The sequence below is a fragment of the Dermochelys coriacea genome, chromosome 3 (assembly GCF_009764565.3).
Source record: "Dermochelys coriacea isolate rDerCor1 chromosome 3, rDerCor1.pri.v4, whole genome shotgun sequence".
Classification (NCBI taxonomy): domain Eukaryota; kingdom Metazoa; phylum Chordata; order Testudines; family Dermochelyidae; genus Dermochelys; species Dermochelys coriacea.
Window position 1 is genome coordinate 21,182,473 of NC_050070.1, and position 23,115 is coordinate 21,205,587.

At 44.3% G+C, this 23,115-nt stretch overlaps 1 protein-coding gene across 1 annotated transcript in view; it reads left to right on the forward strand.

Annotated features, from left to right (window-relative positions):
* Positions 1–23,115, forward strand: part of HS1BP3 (HCLS1 binding protein 3) — a 57,374-nt gene that overhangs the window by 12,494 nt on the left and 21,765 nt on the right. Inside the window, exon 3 of the mRNA XM_038394117.2 lies at positions 7–161. Within this exon, the coding sequence (XP_038250045.1) occupies positions 7–161 (155 nt within the window). The remainder of the gene's footprint in view (positions 1–6; positions 162–23,115) is intronic.

The following is a 23,115-nucleotide window of genomic DNA, read 5'->3' on the forward strand; positions in this document are numbered from 1 at the left end:
CCTGAGGAGGAAGAGGAAGATGAAGAAAATGAAGAGTTAGATTTTTTCAAAGAGGAGAGGACATCCAATATACTCCCTTGGTTTGGGTTAGTAAAAGATTTGGATGCTGAAAAAGAGGAGGAAGAGGAGGAAGAAGATGTAGATCCTCTTGGCATAATCAGGTATGACTGTCTTCTTTCTCTGTTTTATGCCATTTTTACGTATAGCATACGAGCCAGGTTTCACTTACACCATTGAAGTTGGAGTTGCAACAATATAAACCCAGTGCGGAAGCATTTTTATTATGGTGTCCACGTGTGGGCTTTCCCATTCTTCTTCCTGACTCCGAAGACCTCATATGATCCCGAGCAAAAGCAACAGTATCTGGAGACTCTGGATAATTAAATAAAGACTTACTTAGGTAAACAAACATAGATATCTACTTATCTTGTAATTCTAAGGCAATTATTTTCTTTATTTAAATCTGAAATCCCTCACTAATTCCCAAAACCACTCCTAAATTGCAACAGAAGCCCTGCTGCTAAATTGGCTTATCTACGTAGCCAGGATTGTCAGCAGTGACAACAGCAATATTTTGGATTGTCATTAGTGTCTAACTTGAGAGTTAAAGTTTAAAGTTTAAAGGGTCTTGATATTCAGGAAATGCTAAGCAACCCTCTTCTGAAAATCGAGCTCCTTTAAGGTGTGTCAAGTCAGACACCCAAAATCACCAGTTACTTCTGAAAATCTTATCTTAGGACTTTAACACTGCTCTGAACTGGTTCCTCCATAAGGTGGTGACATGGGATGGATCTTTCCTTTTACTTTTCCCATTTAAATCTGAATGTGACTTAACCTAAGATCATTCCCAAGCCTGGGTCTGCCACGCTGCAGTTGGGCCAAATAGAAATGTTTAATTCTGGAAGCATGATTTAGAGTTTATTGCCACTATTAGAACAAGTTGCAATTACTAACTTTCAGATGTTGTTCTTTTTACTTGACTTTACTCTTTCATTTCTTGATTGTCATTGGAATATTTTAACTCTTACTCATTTAGCAATTGAACAGGTTCTTTGCCAAGTATCCAAATTATTTCTTGTTTTTTTTTAAAGATGGATTTTTAAAAAATGGTTAAATTACTGTTTACAGTGAGACTCTAGGTGTAGCAATACTTCCCACAAAATGATCCTCAGCTGGTCAATTTACAAAAGAAGCTGTCCTTTTATGGAGACGAAAATGATCTTTTGAGTTAGAAAATGTATTGTTGGATTTCCCTTATACCAATGATAAGCTGTAAAGAATTCACAGTGCCAAAATAAAAAAGAGCTTTGCTTTCCCTTTCTGTGGTGGTTTGACTTGCGTCTAAAAGTCTGAATCTTTGGATCTCTTTAGTGTATTGAGGGATGAACAGATCTGGCACTTAATTCCCATTTAGCTTCCTGTTCAACACTTCTTACAAAGCAGCATTCTTGCTGAAATCAATGGAGTTTTTCCTAAGTAAGAGCAAACAAGGCACTTAAAAACATATACTCAGCTACAGTGGGAATCTCTGCATTGTTGATGAATTTTTAAAAAATCAAATGCTTTGAAAAATAAACTTAAGTTTAACAGGTGGCTGTTCTGGCATCCAACTAATCTGGTTGTTCTTCTTTTAAAAAGTTGTGCACAAAGCACCAATATTAAGGGTGTTACAAAAGCCAGAAATTGAAAGTTGAAATGATCAGCCTGAATCTGATCTTATGTTACTGCTACACTGGTGTAACTCCACCAGCTTCAGTGGAAGTAACTCCCATTTTACACCAAGGTAATGGAGATCAGAACCAGGCCTCATGTCTTGAGCAGCTCCTTTTGTGCTTATATTACTGATCTTATGCTACATCTCTTTATTTATTATTATTTATGTGTATTTTTGTGGTACTTAGATGCCCAGGACCCCATTGTGCGGAAGCGCTGTACAAAAACATAAATAGGTGCTGAACCCTGGCTTCAGGCACTCTGCTATAATTAAATGTCACAGTAACATCTCAAATAAAATGGCCTGGTTTTTACCACTATAAAATATAAAAATACCAGCCAATTACTCCCCTCCTCCACTGCAAATAACATCTGTACATGTTGGTAGCCTGTATTAAGTCTTAAGTGAAAGACTGGGTTCAACCTGACCCCACAACAAGGCAGAGAAATGGCTAGTTTTATATTGACTGTGTATTGAGTTTCTCTTTAATAAACAGGATTGTCCATCTTTTCCATTTATTGCACACTTTGAAAAGTATGTAACAGTGACATCTGCTGCTGCTTTTCCTGTAGGAGGCTTTAACTTTTGCGTTTCTGATTTTTTTTTCCTTTTTGTTTTTTGTTGTTGCTTAACCATATGGGCGTAATGTTTTAACTTGCAAACATGCTGTATTTGAAATGGTATAGTACCCTTGTGGTTTCTTAAAGTACTTGTGCAGCCGATTCTAAAATGTTGCAGTGTGGCTTATAATGAGGAAATGGTGGTTCACCAGCTGGGTAAGGATCAAGGAAGAAAACAAAAATGAACGTGAGGTCAAAGACATTGAAAATCTGTGGTTGTTAGAGTAAGATGGTGGTGATAGCGGCAAGGCAGGAGTGGTAATTTCATGGTGATTAGGATACTACAGAAAAGATGTGGACAAATTGGAGAGAGTCCAGCGGAGGGCAACGAAAATAATTGGGGGCTGGGGCACATGACTTATGAGGAGAGATTGAGGGAACTGGTCTTGTTTAGTTTGCAGAAGAGAAGAGTGAGGGGAGATTTGATAGCAGCCTTCAGCTACCTGAAGGGGGTTCAAAAGAGGATGGAGCTTGGCTGTTTTCAGTGGTGGCAGATGACAGAAGAAGGAGCAATGAACTCAAGTTGCAGTGCGGGAGGTCTAGGTTGAATATTAGGAAACACTGTTTCACTAGGAGGGTGGTGAAGCACTGGAATGAGTTACCTAGGGAGGTGGTGGAATCTCCATCCTTAGAGGTTTTTAAGGCCTGGCTTGACAAAGCCATGGCTGGGATGATTTAGTTGGGGTTGGTCCTGCTTTGAGCAGGGACTAAATGACCTCCTGAGCTCTCTTCCAAACCTAATCTTCTATGATTCTATGATACTTCTGGCAAACACATCCGTATAATTGAAATGGGCTCCATCAGTATCAGGCTGAAGTATTTAAAAATTAAACATTCCACTAAACCACTGAAGAGAAAGCCATGACATGTTTATATCTGCGGGGCAGGGACAGGATTGAGAAGCTGTTTATCTGCAGCCAGAACATTCTAGATAAGATTGATAAGCATCAGAAAATCTTCATTCTGCAGAGGAAAAGAGTATAATTTGTCAGCTGCTTGGGAAGAGGATTATTTGGGGTGAAGTGACACAAGGAAAGTGAGACTCATGGAGCATTCAAATGTCTGCCATATGGGTCTGTTCTCTGTCTCCAGTGGAGTTTGATAGGGACTCTGCTCTCTGCAGGTATGCAGGCAACAGATTTTAGAATTTTTTACCTTTCTTTTCTGATGGAAGGAGGAGTGTTTCTGAGGGACCAAAATTGGACATATCTCACTTTGAAACTTAAGCAATTAAGTAAGTTGTGGAACCTCCTTCACTGGAGGTTTTCAAAAAGAGGCTGGATAGCTATCGGTCTTGGATCCTGCATCTTGGCAGGGAATAAAACCAGCTAACCCTTGTGTCCCTTCTAACACTATGATTCTATATTGGTTGGTTGTGAAGGGCATTTCACTAATTAAGATACTACATAGAAAGAATAAACAGGTATTAGGTAACTAATAAGATCTGTAAAGTACTGGTTAGAGGGTAGATATCAGATTGTTGAAGGTATGCATTCTGTGCTGAATTTGATGGGAAACGGAGTTCCACAGAGCTCTGAATTTAGTAATCTTGAATATTTGTATTTATGGTTTAGTTTAACCAAAGCTACCAAGGGTAAGAGCCTTAAGTTTGCAGACAATATTAAATTAGAAGGAGGAGTTAAGAGATGTAGCTACAGTAAAGGATAATCTTGATAGATTAGAAAAATGATCAAATGGAATGTAGCATGTCAAAGTGCACTTGCATCTGCTCGTAGGGTTGCCAGGTGTCCAGTTTTCGACCGGAATGCCCAGTCGAAAAGGGCGGCCCAACCCTGGCGGCTCTGTCCAGCATTGACAACCGGGCCATTAAAAGTCCAGTCGGCAGTGCTGCAGGTCTAAGGCAGGCTCTGCACTCCCATTGGCCAGGAATCGCTGTCAATGGGAGCTGGGGGGGGGTTGGTGCCTGTGGGCGAGAGCAGCGTGCGGAGCCTCCTGGCCCCCTCACCTAGGAGCTGGACTGCTTACAGGGCGCAGTATAGTGCCAGGACAGGTAGGGACTAGCCTGCCTTAGCCTTGCAGGACCGCTGACCAGGAGTCGTCCGAGGTAAGCCCAACCCCCACCCCAGCCCTGAGCCCCCACAAACCCAGAATCTCCTCCTGCACCCCAACCCCCTGCCTCAACCCGCAGCCCCCTCCTGCACTCCTAATCCCTTGACTGCCCCCCAAGCCTGGAGCCCCATCTTGTATCCCAGACCCCGCACCCCAAGCTGGAGCCCTCATCCCCTCCTTCACCCCAACTTCCTGCCCCAGGATGGAGCCCCCTCCCTCGCCCTGAACCCCTTATTTCTGGTCCCACCCTGGAGCCTGCATCCCCAGTTAGAGCCCTCACCCCCACCCACACCCCCCCGCCCCAGCCCAGTGAAAGTGAGGGTGAGGGAGAGCAAGCCACCGAGGAGGGGGAATGCAGGGAGTGGGACCTCAGAAAGGGGCGGGACAGGGGTGCGGCCTCAGAAAGGGGTGGGGCCTCAGGAAAGGGGCGGGGCTAGGGTGTTCGGTTTTGTGTGATTAGAAAGTTGGCAACCCTATCTGCTGGGCCTTGTCATCCCTGCTGTCATCAGGATTCTACCATTTTGCTAAAGTTGTTGGTCCTCAGGCCACTCATTCCTCCCCTCCCCCCCCCCACACATGGACCAGTCCTTGAATTCAGTTTTATTTGGTCCTATGTTAGTAGTTTATGGGTCTTTGGTAGTGTGACTGTATTTTCCCAAAGGGAAAACGGGACACCCCAGGCTGCCCCAAGCCCTCCCTGAGGTCCCACAGGCCCCATGCGCTTGGCTGACCTGAGCCGCCCCGCCGCCTGCATGCGAACCTTTCCCTGATCTGACCTCCCCCCGCCACCTGCGACCCCCTCCAACCTGGTCCGAGCCCCCCGCTGCCTGTCTGTGATCCCCCTGGGGCTGGTCTGACCCCCCCCTTCTCTCTTGCACGCGAGGCTGGTCCTCTGAGCCCCTGAATGCAGGCTGGTGGTCCAAGCCTCCCTGCCGCACACGGGGCTGGTGGTCCGAGGCCCCCTGTTGCCTGCCTGCACGGCTAGTGGTCCAAACCACCCCCCCCCCCGCTGCACGCCCGCGTGTGGGGCTGCCTGAGGCCCCCCTTGTCCCCCTGTATGCGGGGCAGGCTGGCCAGCTCAATCCGCTCTTCCTAGCTCCTCTCTCCAGCACAGTGCTGGCGTTGCCATGCTCCCCCCCCCCACGTTCCTCCACGCCCGCCTAGGGATCCCATGTGCGGGGCCGGGGTAGGCTGTGAGGTGAAACACTGCTGACAGCCTGCTCCCACTGCCAGGGAGCCAGCAGAGCCCCTCTGCCTGGGGGAGCAGGGACCCCCTTCCCTGGGCAGGACAGGTGGCACAGCAGGTACACAGAGGAATGTGGGCATTCCCAGCCCTGGCTTCTCCCCCATGCAAGGTGGGAGCTGATGGCACGCAGCAGAAGTGCTGCCCAGGAAGGCGGTAGGGAAGGTGCAGCAGCAGGAATGGGGGGGAAGGGAGTGGTGGAGCCCGGGCTGCTCTTGGATGCGCTGTCACTGCCCATCCCTGGCACTGGTGCTGCTGCCGCTGGAGGAGGCGGCAAGGGAGATTCCGTTGTGGGTGTGCGCTGGCAAGAGCAAAGTGGGGGGTGGGGGGCACGGCTGCTTGCTGCTAGTTCTGTACTGTGATCCCAGAAAATATGGGACAATTTGCCCATATTTAACAAAAAGTCAGGACATCTGGAAGAATGCTTAAATACGGGACTGTCCCGTTAAAAACCGGACATCTGGTCATCCTAGTCTTTGGGTGTATGATCTCACCTCTGAATCCAGTTGAACTCTCCCACATCAGCAATGACCCCACTGCTCTGTCCCATTCCCTTCTACCAGGGCACTATAATTAGGAACAGGGGCCCAGGCAGCAAGGAAAGGGGAAGGCCCACGTTACAAGGTGGTTGTTTAAATGTACTTTGGACAAGAAAAACAAGCAAAGGAGAACTTGTTTCAAATGCTGTATTTTCCTCACATGCAGTTGTAGGGTAGTATGTGTGTCCAGGCGCACAGCTGTGAAGCCTTTAGAGTTCTAAAACAGGCAGATCTTTATGTGCTGTCAATTGTTGAGTCACCAGTGAAGGTCGCAAACCATGCTTGGACATCACTGCTGCCAAGTGCCACAAATATTTGTGCTGATTCCAATCCCATTGCTGTCGGAACTGCAGCTTACAAACCCCAGTAAACAACCCTTCCGTTCCTCCTGTCAATTCACTCCTCTTGAGAAACATTTTAGGGCAACAACCTGAAGAGATTTTCAAATCTGAGAAAGTGGTGTGGTGCCATAGCTCTTTTTTTAAAACTGTGGCATGTGTATTGCTGATCCAGAGAGGGGCTGAGCCACTCCCCTTTAAGACAGCTTCCTTTGGCTTTATTTGGAGCCTCAGTTCTCAGCCTCGTGGAATCAGTTCTAAAATCTCTTTGATTAAATGGTTTCTTAGATAGGCTCCCCTGCTGTTTTTAAAAGTCTGGCATAGCATTTCTGTTCCCTTTCAAACCCAGTAGATAAGAGCATGGGAGAGGTGCTCTCATTTCTCTAGGAATTTTATTGCTATAGTTTATATGTCTGTTGATACAGATTGATCTGTGTTTTAGCTGTGTTCATTTCTTGGATTCTTCCCTAATTCAGATCCCATCATGGGCTTTCCCTTTCCATCCGCATCAAAACTGAGATCCTTAAAAGCTTTGCACAGCCCGACTCCCACCTGTTTCATCACCTTCTGTTCCTTGTTTGCCTTTCTTTGCTATATAACTTTTTGCCCCCATTATCGACTCCTTTCACTGTTTGTTTCCCTGTGGCCTCCTAGGCCTGGATCCCACTCCCTGATGCGGTCTATCATTCTTGTACATCATCCCTGCTTTAATACAGTTTGTCCAAGAGATCTATAAACCCTCTGGGGGAGAACAATGTAGATATAAGTTATAATAGAAGTATCAAAGTTGGAATTTGTTGCAATTGGTACCTCTGCTTTTGAAAAGATTGCCATGAGATCTTCAGTGGCTCCTATTCCTTGTTTTTAATATTTTAACATAATAAACAAAAAATTTGCCACACACTTTCTGTGTATGTAAGGGTGGGGGTGTGGAGATTATTTAAAAGCAACAAGCAAATCCTGCTTCAGAGCAAAACAGAGTTGAGCTAATAAGCCACATGCTAAACCCCATGGCACCGTCACTCCACTTCTGGCACTGCTTCATCACTCAATAATTGCTGCAAGGGTCAGAAAGGGATTTTTCCTGTCCAAGCAGAGCATGATGTAATTGGTGCGGAGTGCTATACAGGGGGACTGGATGGCTAAGTCATGGGTTATAGATAGGGCCCTACCAAATTCACAGCTGTGAAAAACGCATCACAGTCCGTGAAAGGTCTCCCCCCCCGTGAAATCGGGTCTTTTGTGTGCTTTTACTCTGTACTTTACAGATTTCACGGGGGAGACCAGCATTTCTCAAATAAGGGGTCCTGACCCAAAAGGGAGTTGTGTGTGGGGGGTGTCATAAGGTTATTTTAGGGGGGTTGCGGTATTGCCATTCTTACTTCTGTTCTGCTTTCAGAGCTGGGTGGCTGGAGAATGGCGGCTCCTGATTGAGCTCTGCAAGCAGCAGCGCAGAAGTTAAGGTGGCACTACAATACCTTGCCATCCGTACTTCTGTGCTGCTGCTGGCGGCCGCTCTGCCTTCAGAGCTGGGCACTGCTCTCCAGCTGCCTAGCTCTGAAGGCAGCGCCGCCACCATCACCAGCAGCGCAGAACTAAGGGTAGCAGTATCACAACCCACCCCCTACAATAACCTGGTAACCCCCCCCCCAACTCCTTTTTGGGTCAGAACTCCTACAATTACAACACCGTGAAATTTCAGATTTAAATAGCTGAAATCATGAAATTAACAATTTTTAAAATCCTATGACTGTGAAATTGACCAAAGGGGACCCTGAATTTGGTAGGGTCCTAGTTACAGAACCTTTCCCCTGTGGGTCCTATCAAACAGTGTTGAGTATGGATGTGCTGAAGAACGAACCATCTTCTGTAACTCATGCCCTCTGTAATGGTTTCTTCCTCAGTGTAAATATGCTTCCTGAAGGTCACAGCTGAAGTCTGGTTAGGCACTTGGATTTGAATTTGGGAGTTCCTGACTCCCACTCCCATGTTCCATCCACTGCTGCTCATTCAGGATATCAAATCTGGCAGCCAAATGCAAAAAGAAAAATAGTGAATAAGCATTCTGATTTGGATGCCAGAGCTCTCAAATTGGCATTGAGGTGCTAACCAAGTAGAGAAATGTCTGCTCTATGATAATTTAGGATCCTAAAATTGGTCTCTGTGTATTCCTTTTTTTCCCCAGGTATAATTAATTGCTTCTTATTCCTGGGACAAATTTCCGTTTTCCGTCCCCCAGTGAGGGACTAATATCGGCGTAAGTTTTTAGTGAGGGGGCATTGTGCTTCTGCATGTGCATCGCTTGATCTATTGTTAAATTTCTGGTTATAAAAGATCCTCTGGTCATTATTTCCCAGCTCTGGGGAGTGTTGCTGTGTACTCTTAAGCAGTTACCATATTTTAGCACAGTGGTATGTGCATTTCATAAATGGATGGAGCTATTCCAAATTTATGTATATAATTAAAGTTTGTAAAGCACTTCAAGATCCTTTGGGAAAGAGTTTAAGTAAATTATTTTTAGTATGCTTCATTTTCCTTCTGATTAGACCCTTGAATATATTTGGTAGTGCTCATAAATAGTAATTTTTGTATTTATATAACCTTTCTCATCCCAGAGGATTACAAAGAGCTATGCAAATTTAAACGGCTCTCTGTATAGCATGATCTCTTCATCCAGAATGAAAATGCAGCTACTTCTGGGGTAAAACACAGTGATTGTTTACTATTTTATAGCACCCCCACATTGCAGCCTAAGAAAGTGGAGAATACCTTATCCAAGAGAAATGCTGGGAGAATTGTAGGTAGATGTAATAGAAGTATCTAAGTTGGAATTTGCTGCAGTAGATACCTCTGCTTTTGAAAAGGTTGCCATGAGATCTTCAGTGGATCCTATTCCTTGTTTGTAATAATTTAATATGTAAAACAATAAAATTTTCCAAATACTTTGTGTATAGAAGAATTACAGAGAACCAAATAACATCAGTTAATAAAACTGCAATAATATTGCCACTAGGTTGAACAGACTTAAATAATTTCTATAATCCTTTTGGCAAACCTCTCTGATATTTTACCCATTCTGTGGTTCATTCTTCTTATTTAACAATAATATGGAGAGTCACCTGTAGCCATGTAGAACAAAACATAACATGAAATCAAGCAGAAGCTACAGAAAACAGCCTTGCAAGCATAGAGGACAGGTCTTAGGCTAACTGATGTAAATATGTAGAAAGCAGCAGATTCCTTAAAAGCTGTGCAGGGTAATTTCACAGCTAAACAAAATCCAAAGCCCCTTTATACTTCAGCTTTGTTACGAGAGCCAAGCATGATGTAATTGGGCAGCTTTTAAACATGCTTTGTCTCATGGCCTTTAGCATAATGGGTTGACTCAAGCCCTCAATTAGAATTAAAAAAAAAAACAAACCACATTACCTCATTGATTAGCCTGATGTCTGTACTGAGCCACAGGAAATGTTTAATCAATAGATCTAGGGAACTGCTTTGTAGATGAGACAAATTGCTAATAGGGGATGAATTTCAGTTATCTGTTGTCTTCTATTTAAGAAGTTTAAATTAATCATTTCATAGAATCTCAGGGTTGGAAGGGACCTCAGGAGGTCATCTAGTTCAATCCCCTGCTCAAAGCAGTTCCAATGCCCAATTTTTGCCCCAGATCCCTAAATGGCCCTCTCAAGGATTGCACTCATAACCCTGGATTTAGCAGACCAATGCTCAAACCACTGAGCTATCCCTCCCCATTTGCTTTGGAAGAAGCCTGTTTGTAGGAGTGAATGTTCCTTCAGTTTAAATCCCTGGAAAATCTTGTATCCCGTCCATCTGAACAATTAAGCACCCAACCCAACAGACTGAATGTTGGTTCTATGGTCTCCTGTCCCAACATACCTGGTACAAAGATATTTACCCTATTTTAACGGACCAAAGAATTGGCCATTGCAAAATGATTTTTGGGAGCAAACCATAAAACATTTCCAGATGTGCCATTAATTGTCTGGTATAACTATACAGTTATTAGCTGGTGCAAATTAAAGCAGCCTAGGATCAGATTCTCCTGTGGTAATTGGATTGATCTGTAGTCTGGTAACACACTGTGGAAATTTTCCCATCCAGACTGCCAGCTGAGGGAAGAAGAATGGCATTGTAAAAGTACAGAGCTTAAAGTACAGAACTGGGAACTGGCAAATCTAGGTTCTGCTCCTGGATCTGGCACAGGGTGTTCTTGGGTAAATCATTTAACAGCTGTATGCCTTGGTTTCCCAATAGGAAAACAGAGGTTAATACTTACTTTGTAGGTGGGTTTGTGAGGCTGAATTCAGCTCCGCCAAAAGCTTTGAGATCCTGTAATGGAAGGCACTCTAGAAATGCAAAATCAAATCCAGATTGTTGTTAATGATGATGAAGGGCATTGAAGTTCATGGGAATCTTTCCATTAACTTCAGTGGGTTTTGGATCAACCTCCAAATGCTTTTTCACTTTGAGCAGAATATCTAAAATGAACAGCCAGCCTCTGTCCAGCTCCTAGTAGATAGGTGTGACTGTCATTGAAAACTACCACCGCCAGGACGAGCACCCCTATTGCAGTCTCAGAAGAGAGGACAAGGACTGATCATGTGTGAAGCAAGGTCAGCATTGAGGAAGCTTGCCTAGCAGCAAGCTAGATGCTAGATGTCCTCCTGTGACAGGGTGGGACTCACCACTGCAGCACCTCCTGCTGGCTGTCCTGGGGATTAGCTATGTACACCAGTGCGCCCTCTTCTGGTGATGTCTCGCCACCATCGCTTCTGCTCCAGGGACCCACATCACTCCCAGGACCGCAGTGTCCTCCTTAGGACACAGCCCTCCGGCTGTGCCACACTCTGTGTTCGCCCCGTTCCAGGGGACAGTATCGCAGTCCCTCAGTCCAGCCATCTCCTCAGTAGCAAGTGGGAGTGGGGACCCAGGACCACCCACTACCCCAGATCCTGCTTGGCTCAGGGACTCTGCAGATGGCTGCTGCTTGCAGCATGCCCTCTGACTGCTCAATAGATTTCCCTGGGCCACTTCCCCAGCACCCTCTTTGCCCTTGCCTCAGCCTGCAAATGCCTGCAGATCACCAGGAGCTGCCTTAAGCTCCCTGGGTCTCTGCCTGCAGCACTGCTCTGTCCAGGGTGCTTGCTGCCTTCAGCCTGTAAGGCCACCAGTCCATCTCCCTCCTCAAGCTCCAGGGAGTGACTGAAACTGCTCTGTTCGGATATGGACCAGCCCGGCCCTGATTGGCTTCTCCTCGCAACCCCTCTCTGATTGGCTGCCTCCTGTGCAGCCTCCCAAGAGCTCTATTAACCCCTTAGAACCCAGTGTGCAGCAGGTGCCCCATCACACCTCCCGGTAGTTCAAGATGTTTTGTGGGAACTAAAAGGAAAAATAAATATATAAATGAAAAAGTCCCCAGTGAGTAACAGTAGACGAGCAATAATGGGCCAGATTCTCCACTGATATGAATTTGCATTGGCTGTAGTGGCTGGGTATCAAGTTACACCAGCTGAGGACCTGGCCCATTATCTCAGTTTTACAGATGAGTAAACTGAGGCACTGAAAGGTCAAACTACTTGCCCAAGTTCACACACTGAGTCAGCAGCAAGAAGCTCTTCCTGAGCAGGCCCATACACAGTCGCAGGCCTCTTTCCACCTCACTCCCCAGTGCAGAGATCATTTGGGATTCAAATGCTTGAGGTTTGTACTTGTGGGTCCATGAAAACCTATTTGTGCTCCCTCTCACACACACATGCTCCCAGGTGCATCTCTTCCCACCCGCCTCCCCAAATCCTCATCCCCAAATGAAAGAAAGGAGGGGGGGAACCTGCAGTGAGAGACGATAGCACACCGTTAGCTATGTGGGAGCAAGGGGAAAATTCTGTATTAAATCATACGGCTGTCTCAGTCGCATGTTGTATAAAATAATAATTCTCTGGGCATATGGAACCATAGAGGCCTTGCTGAGCAGATCTGTCTACAGTTTCTGCAAAGCGCTGCTGGAATAGCAAGTGTTACTGCACGTTATCTGATCCTGCGGAGGTTATTGTCCATAGAAAATATGTTTAGAAATTGTGTTTTAGGAACTGTGCCATGAAAAACAGGCATAGCATAAAATACAACGTACAGCTGTTCCTTTCTGATGTGTTAAACAAAACTCTGTGTGGGCTCTGTTGGAGCTAAGATGGAACTTTTTTGCTTTTCCCCTCCCAAAGTGTGACTTCTTCCTATCCAGATTTATTATTTGATTATACAGTAGGAATTGATCTATAGAGAGCACAATAAATCTATTCAGACTTTCAGAGGTTCATTACAAACCATAGTGTGGATATTCATTTTTCTTTTTGAAAGCAGTGATGATTACTATATATGCCCTTTTAAGCCATGGTTGATCTTTTCACGTTAAACTGAGACTTCTGTCTGGGACTTGATGGCTCTCAGCCATCAGGAAAGGGATGCGGAGCCTATTATGTTAACACTGTGTTTGAAGCTAGCCGAGGCCCAGTGACAGATATTCATTACAAACCACCATAACAGGTTACACACTTAGCAGAAGAGAGGACAAGGGGCTGAAGCACACTTACTCCTAAAGTAGTCCATTCTGGTTAGCACTGAAAAGGCTGGTGGAGCAGTATGGGAAGTTTGTACTGTCTGTGCCAATGAGGTATCTGTTCAATGAATAAATAAGACACAGTCTCTGGGTCTGTCCTTTGGATGTTTTACAACCATGCTAAATTAACTTTAAAAATACTAGTCTGCTTTGGAAAGCACCAATAACATATTGCAGCTGGAGCACACAACACACCTGGGAGGTAGGTCATGCTATTGTTATTGTGGAGGTGAGTAACAGTCACCAAGATAGTGACCTGTCCAGGGTTTCACAGGAATCCACGGTGGAGCTGGGAATCCGATGACTAGATTTTGAGACTGTTGTGTTCGGCGCTGTCAAGGGGGTTGAAGACTTCAGACGCACTTAGGCCTTGGGCACTGAGGCCTGCGTACAACAAAACGCTTAACTCTAAGCATGTGCTTAAGTGCTTTGCTGAACAGGGATGAACCTAAATACATGTTTAAAAGCCTTAATGCTGGTGAAGACTGGGCCCTGTTGTACATGTCATTCACTTTGTAATATCAGGTGCTGTCATCAGTACTAACCCTTCTGTGGAGGCTATGATGTGCCTCACTCATTACCTGGAGAAAATGTGGGCGCAACAGCCAACTGGAGAGAGGAAGCAAGGAGGCTAGTCGAGTAGCATCAATCCTGGAGAATGGAGTACTACCATAACCCATTACGTTGTGGAGCATTGGCATTTGGATCTCATTCTTAGGACTTGTCTACACAAGGTATTCATGGGGAAATGAGTGTGAAATAGCTAGGATGTGAATTTAAAGCACAGTGGACATTCCGACTAAGTCTCCATGTGGACACTCATTCCACACTTAGTGCCTTTGTGCAGTTTAGGTTGAATTATTCTTCATTTAAAGGCCTGATCTTGCCAGATGCAGAATGCAATCAGAATTTCACCAAATAGGGTCCTATGACTCCATATAGCAGCCACTTATCCAACTATTGTGATTCCATATACAAACCTTATGTGCCCATGTCCTGAAATTATTTACATGCAAAATGCAAAGGTTTGTGGGTTGAGAAGTCAGAACACTTAGTGTCGGAGTCACATATAAATGAAGCTAATTCTAAAAGCAATGGGTCTGAGTTGTGTTGACTATTTCAGTCCTTTCTATACCATGAAAGGAAATGATAAGCTGTCCTCCCTGCATGGGCAGAGTTAAGGAGGGTGGATGCCTGGCTTGAGAAGTGTAGGACTTATCTCCGTATTTCCTCAGTTTTGAACATGTGAGGGAGGTTTTTTTCCCCTCTAACATGAATTGGTGCATTTATACATGCAATCTTAATGAAGTCTTGTGTGTGAGAAATAGAATTCTATTCGTGCATTGGTTTTATTCAGGACTTTAGGGGCTCACCTATGAATTATTTCTAGGATCCATTGTACGGATATTAATTTTTTTAAGTCCTCACTTTTCAAAACATATTAAATTCACATTACAAAAGCAGATTGTTCAGATTGTTCTCTTGGCTGACAGGGGGCCAGTGGTCGGTGACCAACTGCCAGTGTGTGCTGTTCTGCCTATATTCACACCATCACTTAGCTCCTACAATGTTCCTGTGTGTCTTGCTTTATTTTGTTTCCTGCGGAGCCATTGCTGGGTTTTGGCAATTGGTTCATTTTAACTAGTGACACAGCTGGCAAAACTATAAAGAAGAAAACTGACCCATCTGAAGAGTATGTGGTTGAGGTGAGGGCAGGGAAGACCAGCCTAAGCCAGGTGCTTCCTGGGGCCATATTATCAACTAGTCAAGGTTTATACCTTTTAAATGGTGTAATTTTGTCTACATATACTACCTAGCTGTTGCTGGAATTTTTCCACTGCCTTAATAACCAGCATTTGTCCTGCTTATAACAAGCTACTGAGATGTGGTGTAACAGGTATGCCAGGGGAAGTTTTAGATTGGAGCATCCCTTGTACTTTGCTAGAGGTCTCTCTTAGGACATGGTGGGACTGTCTATATACCAAGCTCAGAGAATTGGGTATCTTGAGACCAGACATGCCAAAGCCACGAAAGAAAAACGCAGAAACATTGCATTTGTTTTTGGCTTAATTGGCTTGTGAGTTGCTTGTTGGCTAGTTTTTGGCTTGTTGCTTGTTTGGCTTGTTATAGCTTGTTGCCTCTTTTTTTTGATCGGCTCCCGGCAAGCAGGGGCAAGGGGGGGAGAGAGTCAGGGGTGCACAGCGGGCCGGCCCACCACAGTCCCAGACTGCACGCTGGGGGGATCTAGTCACATGGAGTGTTGGGGTTCTTAGGGATTGGCTTGTTTTGGCCTTGTTTTGAAATAGCTTAATTTTTGGCTTATTGTGAAAGTTGGGTGCTTATTTACTCCGTGAAAGTTGGCAGCTGTGCTTGAGACATAATTTTCCAAGAACCTCGAAGGCTAGAGTGAGGGTTGGGGTGAGGGGAAGGGGAATAGAAGGAAACCGGCCCTTTTCTTCTAGGTTTCTCTGTTCACTTTGTACACACAACATCAGAGATTTGTCCATGTTCCTTGTGCTCGTGTCTGCTCAGCATTTGGATGCAGTAGTGATGGAGCAGGCAGCAGCAGAATGCGAATTTTGTCTTTTATGCCTATGAGCACAGCCGGTAACGGAGGGGCTGACTGGCATGTGCAGCAGGATCCACTGTGGACTTCCAGGAGATGAAGAGCACTGGATGATTAGGCAGCATGAAATTAAACCCCTGCAAAGCAGTTTCTAAATGATTAAGCGCTGCTCTTCCAGAAGAGTAGCATCCTGTATTTAGGGCTTGATGTTCAGAGGTGTTGGATTCCTGCAGCTCCTATTGCTTTCATTTAGAATTGTAGATAATCAGCACATTTGAAAGTCAGGCCCTGGGTTAATTTCACATTCAAGTAAATTCCTTGATTGAATGGTTCTGAAAAATTATTCAAATATGACTCTAAACTAGAAACAACTGTTATTTATCAGTTTTACACCTTTTCATTGTTCAAGGAACAGATCACCTACGCCAGAAATGATTGCTGTTTCCATTCATCATTGTTAATTTTTAGAAGCTGTATTAATCCTACTCACTGATATTAAAGGTTTCATTAAATTTGATACCGTAAATGCACACATGTGGAGACCTGTGAATTTCAGATTTTCCTAACCACAATCAAATTTTCCAGCAGCGATATGTGACGTACAAAGTGAAATCTAAAGAGGTGCCAGAGCAGAACCAAGTCAGAGAGCGATTGCCCTATGTTTAGATTAATATATTACTATAAGTTGTTTATTTGTGGAAACTTCCTCTCTCTTTTTGTGTCTGCTACTCTAAACCTCTCCAGCAAACAATGAATACACATTTATTAGGTGAGGTGTTTTGCATTCTCTCCATATCAACTTAATTGCCATAGATCATAAAGCTGCTCAGGACATTTCAAAGAGGAGGATATATAAAGTGTAAGATTGGTTGGATTTCATTACGTTAGTCACTCCTATTTTCTTGTCTATTTTTTCATGGCTAGATATGTATACAGCATGTGCACAGTGCTTTACAGATGTGAGATGCAGTCCTTGCTCAAGAGCTTACTGACTAAAGGCCCACACCCGGAACCGTTAGTGTTGGATGTAAATTAATGGATTTGTGTTTGGGATTAAAACATTTGTGAATAACTCCTGTGTAGGGTTGGGCCTAGAGCTGGTTGGGAATTTTTTTGGATGAAACAGCTTTTCATCAGAAAATGCCAGCTCATTGAAAATGAGATTTTTTGCAGGAAAGAGTCTGTTTTGTTGAAGCTTTCATCAGGAAGGTTTCTCAGATACAGGGTGGAATTTTTGGTCATAGAGACAGACAGAGACCTCAGAAAACCAATAGGTCAATGTTAAGGCACTCATTTAGGATATGGGGAATCCAAGGTCAGGTCTCTGCTCTGCCTGATTCAGAGGAGGGACTTGAAGCAGCTGCAGAGGAGCACCAAGAAGGCTACATCTGTAGTGGCTCTGATCACAACAGTACCCCTGCCACCCAGAAAAGGTAGACCAAAAGATTTTGTTCTCCCTGCCTCATAAGGCAAGAAAAAGGGTTTGGACATATGCAGTATAGAATGTCAGACTTTATGTCCATTACTTTTATTAACCAAATTTGTAATCTCATTAAAAAACAATATCATGTTTGTCTGACAAGACTTATTTTCCATAAAACCATGCTGATTGGTATTAATTATGGGGCTATCCTTTTAATTCTTTACTGATTGTGTCCCTTATCAGCCTTTCCATGATTTTATCCAGGATTGATATCCAGCTAACCAGTGTAAAGATACCCATGTTGTCCCATTTAACCTTGTTACATATTGGCACAATATTAGCATTTTAAAAAATTACTCCTCTAGAACTTACCCAGAATTCAAAACATTATTAAAATATCAACATTAGTGGTTCAGAGGGCTTCTTGGCCAATTCTTTTAAAACTCCTGGATACAGTTTATCCAGCCCTATGAATTTGAAATTTTTTAACTGTAGCAGCTGCTGTTTTAATATCAACCCTAGTTACAGTTGCAATAGAAAGTATTTTATTATCACTGTACGTTGTGAATGTGTCATCCTGATATATTTTGAAAATTTTATCTTGTTAGCCTTAACTTTGTTTTAGCCTGTTCCAAATGTCTGGACTGGTCTAGGAGATCCAGAAAGAAGGGAAAATATTTCCTGGCAATTTTCTTCCTTTGAGATCTCGTAAACAAGTCCAGGTTCCTTCCCTATGTAAATTAGTGCCTGTGTAGATTAAAATCAGAGTTTTCATGGAACTATTAATATTTATGGTTAAAGATATTGGTTATTGTATATCAACAAAAATAGTTTCACTGTAGTCTGTTGGAGGTCTTGCTTTCAAATGACATAGGAATGTAGCGGCATTAAAAGCTAATGGCCAGATTTTCAGAAGAGCTAAGCATCCAATGGTTTCCATTCAGAACAATAGAAACTCCTCGGTGCTGAGCTCTTCAAGAAACCCGGCCACGTGTTTAGATTCCTAAATGGGAGTTGAACTCTTGTAAAACTTGCCCTTAATGATTTGTCTCCATCTGTTGGTTTGTTGGAACTATATAATCCAAGAGCAGTCTGGTCCAAAGATCTCCGAGAACAAAAATTTCCCTACTTGATACTTTTCTCACTAAAAATTGTTTCAAAATGAGGGTACTTTTCTACCTTTTATAACTTCTTCTCTTGCTTTTTGAGACCCTGAAAGCATTTCTATCACTATTAACTGATTTTTCTGCCCTGGTGTCTGCAAGAAAAGGCTGACTCTTTGAGGTGAGCTTGCCCTACAGCAAACGCTTGTCACCGTTACTTAATGCTGAGTAGTCACGCTGGGTTGAGCTGGCTGCCTTAGGTTTCCCATTCCCATCCCCTCCTCCCAGGCAGATGAGAATGACCCTTTTGTCTTGTCGGTTATCATACAGCTTCGGAAAATGAACACTGTTGGAATAGAGAGAGAGCAGCAGATGACATTTTCAGTTCGGCACCTGCTGTCTTGTTTTCTCAGAGGCAATGACAGGATTAACCAGTGAGCAGTCAGCCAGCTTCCTAAAACTGTATTTGTCCCAGGATATCAGTGGTACCAGACCCTACCAGAACAACAGATGCAAAGCCTGCAATCACATTTCCCCCAACAACACGACTTTCAGGATCCAAGGATCCTACACATGCCTATCACAACATGTGATGTACCTCATCCAGTTCACTAAATGCCCCAATAACAATTGTGTGGGTAAACAAGATGATCACTACACTTTTGCATGAGCTCACACAAAAAATTGATAAAAGACAAAAAAAACACTGTATCACCTCTGAGTGAACGCTTTTCACAAAGCACTCACTCTTTATCTGACCCATCAGTCTTTATCCTCAAAGGAAACCTGCACAACACCTTCAAAAGACGAGCCTTAGACCTTAAATTCATAATGTTGCGAGACACTAAAAATCATTGGCTGAATAGACATGCTGGATTTGTGGCTTAAAACAACAATCTGTAACCCACTAATTGCCCTTCCCCCTGCCCTTCCCTTCACCTTTGACTGAAGAGATGTTAATGAGCCACTTCTGTTCCATCTTTTATTTAGCTGTGACCCTCTGAGTACATTTCCCAGACTTGAAAAAGAGCTCTGTGTAAGCTCGAAAGGTTGTGGCTACATCTACACTACAGCACTGATAGTGCTGTCTACACTGGCGCTTAGGTTGATGTATCTTATGTCACTCATGGGGTGTGGATTATTCACACCCCTGAGCAACATAAATTATACTGTAGTAACCTGTAGACAAATTCTATGTCTCTCTCCCAACAGAAATTGCTCCAATAAAAGATACCACCTCACCCACCTTGTCTCTATAAACTGCAGTTGCAAATAATAGCGCCCACAAAAATGGATTGAAAATTTGGCCCTTAATGCATACAAAGATGGGTTTATGTACAGGCTTTTATACAACAAAAAGTTTTAGCATTGTCGAGTCTTTTTGAAGCCCATAATCTTCAAAATGTCTTAGCTTGATCTGAGAAAGTTCAGTGGCCTAATTAGTATTACACTTATGGAACTCAATAGGGGTGAAATCAGCCAGTACTTTAATAAGGGTATGTAGAAATTATTCTGAAACTTTAGGTTCAGTTCAATAGATTATCTTAGCTTCAGGGATTTTTTGGGATCACCTTATAGCAGAGGTAACATTTTGTGTTCAATCCCATAGAATGTTCCCATGAAGCTGTAGCATGCTTCAGGGCTCCAGGACTCTTTCCAAATGAGTGTCAGTTTTCTAAGGCCCAGGGACCAATGAATGGCATGGCTGATACCAGCTCTATTAGCATTGGATCCTGTCAGCTGCTGAAAGAAGTGCAGCGGAGCCAAAGTGCAAGTATTTGCTCAGCCTTTGGGCACAGAGGTCATCACATTGTGTGAAGAAATATGCACAGTGCTCAGCATTACTGCCTGAACTGCGAGCCCTGCTGTGTAGGGAGAAGTGTATATGTGATAGGACAGAGCTGAGCATAGGGGCTTAAGTGCTTCTGAAGAAATGTAAATGATTTGGGTAAGAGGCATTTTTAGGAATGTCCATTAATCCTGCTGCCAGTCAGATGCAGTATCTTATTCAACTAACCTTCAGTTACCGGATACCAAGGTGATGAGTGTTATGCAGATATATGAGCTGTGTGAAGGAGAAATTAATAATTAAGGCAGCCCTGGGTTCCAGACATAGAAATGCTTCTGAAGGTTCCCAAGGACGGCAGAGCCTGCCCAAAAGTGTGGTGGGGGGCCAAGGCCCATGCGCCCCATCTCTTCCGCCCAAGGCCCCGCCCATGGCCAAGCTGCAAGCTGGAGCGGCCGGGAGCTGTGGACCCTCCACCTGCCCAGGGATGGGGGTCGAGAGCAGCCCCTGGCCTGTGTCCCTGCCCTGCAGGCCCCCCACCCAGGGCAGGAGGGTCCGCAGCTCCTCACATCTGCCCGCATATGGCTTTTATCTGGATCTAGTTCTGGCTGGTGGGCCGCAACCTACCCAGGGTAAGAGCTGCATGGGCAGCTGTGCCGCGGACCCTCCACCTGCCTGGGGTGAGGGGGTCAAAAGCAGCCCCTGGCCTGTGTCCCCACCCTATGCCCCTCCTCCCCCGCCCAGGGCAGGTGAGAGTTCCACAGCGCAGCTCCCCATTGCTACCTGCATGGCTCTTACCATGGACGGGCTGTGGCCACCCCAGCCAGAGCCGGGATCAGATAAGAGCCAGGGGCAGCTGTGGAGGGGGCGCTCAGGGGGAAGAGGAGGGGTGGAGCACCTGCCAAACTAGGCCCGTCCACTTTCAAAAAGTGGGAGGGCTACGGCCTCCTGGGCCCCCCTATTCCGGCGCCCCTGAAGGTTCCCATGGAACATTACTCTCCCAGCCAGCTGCTTCATTCCTCATGACACATGCAGGGTACAATGTCGCTTTTAACCACTCTCTGTTCGCCTCAGCTGACCTCACTTGTTGGGTCATGAGTGACAGAGCCACCTTACTGGCAACTCTTTGTTCCGCACTCTTTTAAGACTGAGCCCTGGATTTGTAGCAGTGCAACATTTATACACTCATGTTTTCCCCTTCAAAATAATCTTATTGCTATTGCAGTGGATGGCATGGAATCGGTCAGCTAAATAGAGAACTGTGGGGATCTTTTCTGGCTTAGATTCTGGTCTCGAGAAATCCATGTTGCTGGTAAACATGAATCACTTGGCAGTACAATGCTGGTGTCCTTAGAAGGGCAGTAAGGTGAAGCAGATCCAACACGAAGAAATGACCTTTTCTTGTTCAGCCTGGTAATGTTTAGAAAACATGGCAAGTCACTTTCTGTGCTCTCAGTCATGGGCCATGCAACTGTCCAGTGATGTATCCTGGCAAGACTAAAAATGACCAAGGGTAATTGGTAATGGGATAGTTTTGATTGCTAGACTAAACAGGGGATTATCAGCAAGTCTTTGCAGTTCAGTTCATTTTCTTTAATACACTATTCACTGTGACAGTGTTATTCTGGCTCTATTCCCTTCCCCTGCCATTTCCCACCACTACAATGCTCTTAAATGCCAATAATCTCAGAGCCAGATCATGAAGCCCTTCCTCATCTTCTGACTTTCAAAGGGACAGCTTGTGCAAGTACCTGCTTTCCATTGGAGGTAAGAGGTTCGCAATCTCAACGTTGGAATGTTACAGCTGGGATTTCCTAAAGAGCTTAAGGGAGCTAGGTGCCCAATTCCCAATGATATTTTGGCATCTAACTCCCTTAGGTTCTTTTGAGAATTCTAGCCTGCATGTTCAGAGGTTGTAAGGTGCTAAAACCCAGCAACTTCCATTGACATTATCTGAGGGAGCTCAAACGGCTCTCCTCTTTCACTAATGTTAGTGGACTTGACGCCTTGCAGGAGTTGCTTTCACCAGCTTCCGAGTCAAGGGTTTTTTTTAAAAAAAGCAGCAATAAACTATTCCTCCCATGCCAGTGACAGTTTGGGCATAAATACAGAGTGAATGGAGTTGTGCTGATTTACACCAGCTGAGGATCTGCCCCAGAAAAGATGTGTACCATCTAGTTTATCCAGGAGGAAATAATCATTTTCTGGAAGCTTCCTAATGATTCTCTTATCCCCTGGAGGTGCTCTCTCCAGATCAGAAGTAAGACACATTGATGGGGCAGTGCTTGGAAGCGCTGTGCAGTACCCTGTTTTGAGGCTACAAAGATCTTCACTCTCCACAGCTGTTAAGCCAGTACTTAATAACTGAGCACTAAAATCTACTTTTAAAAAAGGAAAATCCCAGCACAAATACACAATAATAGCAAAAAGAAAACATAACATTCAACTGGCTAAGTACATTTCTCTCTGTAGCAATGCACCTGATTTCTCATCTTCACTCCTGCTGTAATATTTGAAGATCGCTTATATGGAGATTTAAGGTATATTTTTCTTTTATGTCATGTTGTAAGCAATTGCAGGATGAAAAAGAGCTGCCTCCAGAAATCTGCCTCGGCGTGTTTTAATGTTAGAATTTAAAATGTGCCTCTCTCCAGTGGATGGATGAGGTGGTTGGATGAATGGTTGCATCTAGACAAATAAAGGGAAAAATTGAGGCTGAAGGGCATGAAAGAAAGGATTACGGAAACCGTGCTGCAGAACAATGCAGCTTTTACAATACATACGATCACCTTGGATCAGGCAGAGAGGTGACTGGAAAGAAATTTACACATGAACTCCACTATCTACTCACCTATGTCCTAGGTGGCCATGCCAATAAAAGGCTTGTGTATTTGGAGAAAAATGGGCTCTTTGTAAGTTGGGAAAGAGAAGTTAACAGATCTGTCCATCAATCTTAGGTACCTATATAGCCCCCAGCTCTGTAGTATCTGAGCACCTCAGTTTTTAATGTATTTACCTTCAACACCACTGTGAGGTAGGAAACTGCTATTATCTACTTTTTGCAGATGGGGAACTGACG